We start from the raw sequence: 6,995 nt of genomic DNA, 5'->3' as shown, positions 1-6,995 counted from the left end.
CCCCTGTCCCCCTGTCCCCTGTCCCCCTGTCCCCCTGTCCCCTGTCCCCCTGTCCCCCTGTCCCCTGTCCCACACCCGCACTGCAGTCCTCTGGGCTCTTGGAGGCACATTCCCAAATCCCGCTTCCAGCGGCCCGGAGATGCCCTTGGAGGGGGACACCTTGGTGCCAGGGGAAGGCAGAACAGGCCAGGGCTGCTCGGTCCCATGGGTGCCGCTATGTGCCTAGCAGGGGGCTGGCCAGAGGCTGCCTGTGGCAGGAAGGCGAGCCCGCCCGGCGTCCGCAGGGCCGCCTCCAGCGTGGGCCCGGCTCAGCCACACTGTCCTCCCACCTGGGCCCTGCGCACAGAAAACACCCTCCAGCCTTGCCAAACGGACCGGCCCTACAGGGGGTCCCACTGTTGCTTTTCCTGACAAGTTCCTCTTTCTTTACAAACGAGCACCAGTTCCTGCCCGAGTCCCTCCTCGGCCCCCACATCCAGGGGCCTTCCCGGTGCCCTCCTGTGCCCCGCACTCCACACCACGTGGCCTCCATGACCTGAGGGGTGCGTGGCTCTCCCCAAGTCCGTTCTTCTCTGGGTCCTCTTGGAACCGGCTCCTGCCCCCCTCCCCTTGTCCCCATCTGGGTGACTGAGGCTAGAAGAGCTGTTGATGCCCCTGTGGGTGCGTCATTTCCCCTCAGAGTCCGGACACTTGCCAAGGAGCCCTCCTGAAACGATGCTGAACGCGGCCGTCACAGCGTCCGGCCATGCGCTGCCAGCAGGGCGTTCAGTGTTGGGTGCTGGGTGTTCACGGGACCTGCAGACACTCAGCACCTGGAATGACACTATGTTTCAGACTCTAAGAATCTGAATGCTTTGTTCCGGAATTCTGTGCCCTGTGTGGGCACCGTATCTCCATGGTGGAAAGTGGCATCAAGGGGCAGGAACGTGGGAGGCAGGTTTGCCAGGTCTGGAGGTGCGGCCGGGAGCACGGGTGGTTTCCTTGAGTCATGGTCAGAAAGAGTGTGGCCAGGGCAGGGTGACGGTCACATGCCACAGGACGTGCTGGTGTGTTTAGGAAGATGTTATTGTTGGTTTGGGACTGGAGGAGAGCGCACGTGCGCGAGGGACAGGGAAGGGAAAGGGAGGGGCTGCGAGCCAGACGGAGCGCTCAGGAGGGACAGGCTGGTTTCAGAGGCCAGTGGAGCCCACCTGCCATCTGTCCCTCTCAATTTGCCTGAAAGAAAGCAGCTGCGAGAAACAGTTGCAGGGAAGCTTTCAAGGGTGTGGATGGGAATCTTGCTCTGCTGAGCAGGTGAGAATGGTCCAGAGGAAGAGAAAGCTGTTTGCTCTTCTTGGTGGAAAGCACTGCACTGCTGTTGACCAGATGTAATGGTGTCTCCTTGCCAGATCGTGCCCGGGCTGCACTCAGCCTGGCCGTGATCAGAGGGAAGGGGTCTGCGGGGACCCTCTGTCCCAGAAAGTGGAGAGGCAGACACAGTGGCGGATAAGCACCTGGGGGTCCATGCTCAGGGTCCCCGCACCAAGGGGAACTCAGAGGCGCTCAGGGCTGGCTCGGGTTCAGTCCGTCATTACACCAACGAAATGAGGACTCAGGTTTCCAGCTAGGACGTCTCCTACAATTCTGAGATGAAAAGCTGGCAGAGAGGTTGAAAGGCACCATGTCACACCACTGGGACCACCTGTCTCTGTTTGGAGGTCTGGAAAGGGTTCCACCAAGACTGCAGAGTGAAGCACGATGTCACTGCTACTCTCGTTACGTCTTACCCGAGAAAGTGGGGCCTTTGGTGTTTGCCCCAGAAGTGCTGTCCTCAGCCCCAGCACCTGCCCACACCCCCAACTTCAGTCCCTAGTGGGCATGCACTAGGAGACACAGCAGGCTCAGAGCCAAAACCAGAGGCTCATGGCTGTAGCTCCAGGGCTGAGAGATGGTGCAGGGAGCTTGCTGGACGGATGTGAAGTCTGAGTCAGGACAGGGCCTGTGGGCTTGGAAACCCCAAAACAGGCCATGTAACTCCAACCAGTTCAAATGTCCCCCAGTTCTATAGACACTTAGCACACCTTCGCCTACTTTCTACTGTAAACTAGAAAGCTACACATTGGCCTCCAAGAGACAGCTTTAGCTGCCTCCGCAAAGCTCCATGTGCTGTGTTTCCACTCCATTCAATTCAAGGTACTCTCTGATCTGCCTTGTGATTCCCTCTTTGACTCATGGGAGACTTGGGGAGCTTCCCATTTAATTTTGAAATCTTTGGAAGTTTTCTAGATATGCTTCTATTATTGATTTCTGATTTAATTCAGACTGAGTGACATACTCTACTTGTAAAGCTTCATTATCCCAAAAACATCCTGAGACCTTTGGTGCCCGGTCTGTTTTTAATCCTGGGGGGTATGGCAGGCGCACTTACAAAGAACAGGTGTTCTGCTGTCACGGGGAAGTAGCTGCACTGTATGCAGGATGGTGGGAGCACCTTACTGTCCACTGTCCCCACCGCTGCTGAGAAGGAGTATTGACTCAACTGTGATTGTGCATCTGCCTCTCTGTCTTCCCGATTCTATCAGTGTTGACTTCATTCATGCATGTTGGGGGGGTGGTACAGAGTGTGTGTGTGTTTACAGATAGCAAGTCTTTGAATGGACCCCTTTGCAGTTCCAAGTGTCGCTCCCGGTCACACTCCTCACCCTGAAACTGCTCTGCCTGGCAGCAGAGTGATCACCTTTGTCTCCCAGTGGATCGTGTTTGCATTTGTACCTTTCCTGTCCTTGTGTTTTTAACCCATGTGGGTTGTATCATGAGAGCATTTCCTGTAGACCATGTAGAGCTGTCCCTGCTTTTTCATTCAGCAAAAACAATGTCTAGTTCCTGGGGTTCCCAGTCAATAATTAACCCGATGGTTGGATTTAAGTCTTTTATCTTTATTTTTTTTTTCTATTTGTCCCATCTCTTTGTTTCTTGTCCCTCCAGGTATCCCCCTCTTTTGAATTAATTAATTTTTAGGCTCCCATTTTAGCTAGGCTATTGGCTAATAAGCTTTATTGTAACTTTTGTGGTCATTTATAGGGTTTACAACGTACATCTTTAATTTCTCATTGTCCACTATCAGATGACATCATCCCACTTCTCATGTAATTTAGGAGCCTTACAACACACTCCCATTTTCCCAGCCCATCCCTGGCTGGGTTTTCTTCCTCCAGGATGTTATAAACTCTGTGCTATGTTGCTCCTCTTCTTGCTTTAAATAGGTACATTTTAAATAAATTTGGAATAGAAGAATAACTTATGTATTTACCTGCATAGTTGCTATTTATGATGATCTCCCATCCTTACGTGGACCCAGATTTCCATTTTGGCTTCATTTCCTTCCATCTGAAGAATTTCCTTTAACACGCCTTACAGCGTAGGCTTGCTGGCAACGAATTTTCTCTGCTTTAGTTTTCCTGAAACATATTTTGCTTTCATTTGGGGGAATTTCTTTAAATTGTGATAAACTATACACAACATGAAACATATCATTTGGACCGTTTTTAAGTGTGTTCAGCGGCACTAAGCACACAGTGCTGTGCAGCCATCACCACCATCCGTCTCCAGGACTTTCTCGTGCTCCCAGACAGAAGCTCTGCTCCCGTGCAACACTGACTCCCTCTCCGCCCCTTCCAAGCCTGGCCCCCGGCACCCAATGTCCTACTCTCTGACTTGATGAGTTTGACAACTCTAGGGACTTCATATAAGAGCAGTCGTCCAGCCTTTGTCCTCTGTGTCTGCTTATGTCGCTGAGCATGACGTCCTCCAGGCCCCTCCATGCTGTAGCAGGTCTGTTTTTTTCCTTTTGAGGCTGAACAATATTCCACGTCCAGACGGACATTTTGTTCATCTGTCCCTGGACACGGGCTGTTTTGGTATCTTGGTGTGGTAAATAGTGCCGCAGTGAGTGTGGGGGGTGCAAATGTGTGTTCAAGTTAGTGTTTTCATTTTCTTCAGATAAATACCTAGAAGTGGGATTGCTGGATCATGGGGCAGTTCTATTTTTAATTTTTAGAGGAAATTCCATACTGTTTTCCAGGGTGGCTGCACCAGTGTGCATTCCCAGCAACTGTGCATGGAGGCCTCTTGTCTCCACCTTGCTGCTAACGCGTGTCATTTCTTGACTTTCTTATAAAAACTGTCCTGACAGGTGTGAGATGCTAACTCACTGCGGCTTGAGGTGCGTTTCCCGGGCAGTGAGGGGCGTCGAGCCTCTCTCCCTGTGTCTGTTGGCCAGCTGGATGTCTTCTCTGGAGAAATGTCTGTTCAGATCTGCCCTTTTTTTTTTTTTTAATCGGATTGTTTGTTTTCTGCTGTTGAGTTGTATGTGTTTCTCGCATATTTTGGGTACTAACCTCATACGAAATACGTGACTTGCTGGTGTTTCCTTCCATCAGCAGGCCAACTTCATCTGGGTGGTGGCGCCCCTCCCCATGCAGAAGCATCCCGGTCAGATGCTCCTGCTTTGTCTGTCTTCAAGCTGAGCTTTCTGGAGGGGTTTTCTGTTTGAGAGTCTTAACTCTTTATCTATCCTGGATATTCGTCTCGTGTCTGATATATGATGTGCAAATATTTTCTCTCATTCTGAGTTTCCTCTTTACTCTGCTGATAGTGTCTTTGATGCACAAAAGGTTTTTTATTTTGATGAACTCAATTTACCTGTTTTGTCATATCAGAAAATCCATTGAGAAACCCAAAGTCACAAAGGTTTACCCCTACTGTTTCTTCCGAGAACCTGCAATTTTAAGTTTTTAAGTTTAAGTTTTAAGTTTAAGTCCTCTGCCCATTCTGAGTTAATTTGTGTCGTTCCCGCTCTGTGCCAGTGGCTGCCTGTAGTCCCTGGGGGCGGTCCCCAGGCAGGGTCGGTATATGCTGGCTCCCGTGCCCCGCCGGTGGCCTTCTGCAGCATCCTGTCCCCTAAACTGTCTGAGGAGGTTCAAGGAAGTTCAGAGCCAGATGAGTTTTCGTCTTTGGGAGGAAATTGAACCTGTACAGACGCGTTGGTTCCAGAGTTGATCTGAAATGTTTACAAGTGAACCCAGCGTGTGTGGGGTTGTGGAGCCTGAGCAAATCCCGCACCCCCCCCCCCGGCTAGGAGGCTACACGGGCCACCGGGCTCCTTTCCTGGACAAATGAGTAAATGGCCACCTGCCCTCCAGGCCGAGGTGTGTGACCCACACGCATGTGTGAGGCCTTGCGAGGAGGCCAAGGTGTGATGGGGCTTTCGGGCATGTGGCCTCACCCAGCACTGTCATCCTGAGGAGATTTCTGTTAGTGACAGGAGGCTGGGGACAAGGTCTGGCTGGGGAACCAGGACATGCAAGGGGGAGGACCCCGACACAGAGACGGGGCTTGGAGGCTTTGGGAAGTCTCCTGCCAGGGGAGGGCCCAGGGAGGACAGGCGCGGGGAGGACAGACCCCCAAGGAGGACAGACCCTGGGGAGGACAGATCCGGGGAGGACAAGCCCTTGGAGGACAGACCCAAGGAGGACAGGCCATGGGGAACAGGCCCAGGGAGGACAGGACCAGGGGTGGTGAAGCCCTGGGGAGGACAGTCAAGGCACAGCCGCCTGAGTGTTGTCCCAGCAGGGGCCTCCTCCTCCTCCTGCCCTGGGAGCTCCAGGTCCCTGACCTCACCCGCATGTGTAACACACAGCACATGTGTGTGTCTAGTGGGGGCAGGGGCTTTCGTCGCCTCGGGGGGTGGCCCGCACTCTAGAAAGGAGAGAGGTTGATGTGACAGTCTGGACAGTGCTGGGCAGCTGGGAGTGCCGTGGGCTCTGTTCACGCCCCTCACCGCCGCCCCTGCCACAAGCCTGATTCCGGAGTCTGAAAACCCGTATCCCTCCAACATGGTCCCGTGATGCCTAGAGCCAGTGGGAAGCTCTGGGATCTGGAGCTTTCTGACCTGGGTGTCAGGATTATTTTCTTTACCTCACAAACCTGGGCAGTGATGGCTCCTATCCTAATGGGGCCTATCCACCTCCTGGAGCAGCACAACCTGGCGTCAGCTTCGATTCAGAATCCCAACTGCGAAGGTGAGGCAGCAGGTGCCCGACCCACGTGACGGTCCCACCACCGGTCCCGCAGGTGGTCGGGGGGTCTGAGGGGACACCGTGTGGGGAGGCGCCCAGGCCCCTGCAGGTGGTCGCAGGGACCCCCGGGGATATTGGCGCACAGGCCGTGCTCCACCAGCCCGCAGTCCCGCTCTGTCTTCACGGCCTCATGTTCTGTCTTCGTGATGGATCCGCTCTGGGAGGCGGGTCTTGAGCGAGCCCAGAGCAGAGTAATCCTGAGTCTGTTACCTGTGGACCCTCCTCGAGGCTGCGGGAGCGGGGAGCCAGCGCTGTCAGCTCTTCACCTCAGAGGCATCTGCATGTCCCGCGTTACTGCTCTGAGTCTGCTCAGCCTCAGCCCTGCACATGGGACCCTGGCCCACCCCACCGTGTCCGCACCCCTGGGCACCTTGCATCCGGTCCCTGGAGCTCCTTTCCTTCGGATCGGAAGCACCCATTCCTCTCCCAGCTCCAAAATTCAGGGGTGCTAAGGGTGAGAGGTGAGGGCCGGGCTGCTGTGGGCTCCCTCGAGCGCACAGACCCCGCCTCTCAGCTGAGGCTGGTGGGCCTGACCCTCCGGAGTGGGGGTCTCTGGTCCCATCAGGCTGGGACACACTTCTTTGTGTTTTGGCCGAGGTGGGGGAGGGAAGGGCTCTGGGCAAACTCAGCTCTCCGGTTCCAGTTCTGGGGCGTGGGGGGCCACTCCTGACAGACCCGCCTCTCCCACCCCCTCCTCCGCAGGCGCGGCGTGCTGCACCTCCACGAGAGCCGTGGCATCGATGACCTGGGTCCCCCGCGGTGGCAGCTCACGTCCTGCCTAGTGCTGGTCATCGTCCTGCTCTACTTCAGCTTGTGGAAGGGAGTGAAGACCTCTGGGAAGGTGAGGCCGCGGGCCAGGCCAGCTGCGGAGTGGGCCGG

The 6,995-nt window shown here is 54.8% G+C and overlaps 1 protein-coding gene across 1 annotated transcript in view; it reads left to right on the top strand.

The window, feature by feature from the left end:
- Positions 1–6,995, top strand: part of LOC111153448 (solute carrier family 6 member 3) — a 34,234-nt gene that overhangs the window by 7,609 nt on the left and 19,630 nt on the right. Inside the window, exon 4 of the mRNA XM_022512471.1 lies at positions 6,819–6,957. Coding sequence (XP_022368179.1) covers positions 6,819–6,957 — 139 coding nt within the window. The remainder of the gene's footprint in view (positions 1–6,818; positions 6,958–6,995) is intronic.

The sequence above is a fragment of the Enhydra lutris genome, unplaced genomic scaffold, assembly GCF_002288905.1.
Source record: "Enhydra lutris kenyoni isolate GAN:26980312 unplaced genomic scaffold, ASM228890v2 scaffoldscaffold32, whole genome shotgun sequence".
NCBI lineage: Eukaryota > Metazoa > Chordata > Mammalia > Carnivora > Mustelidae > Enhydra > Enhydra lutris.
This window is presented reverse-complemented; position numbering and strand designations above follow the sequence as displayed.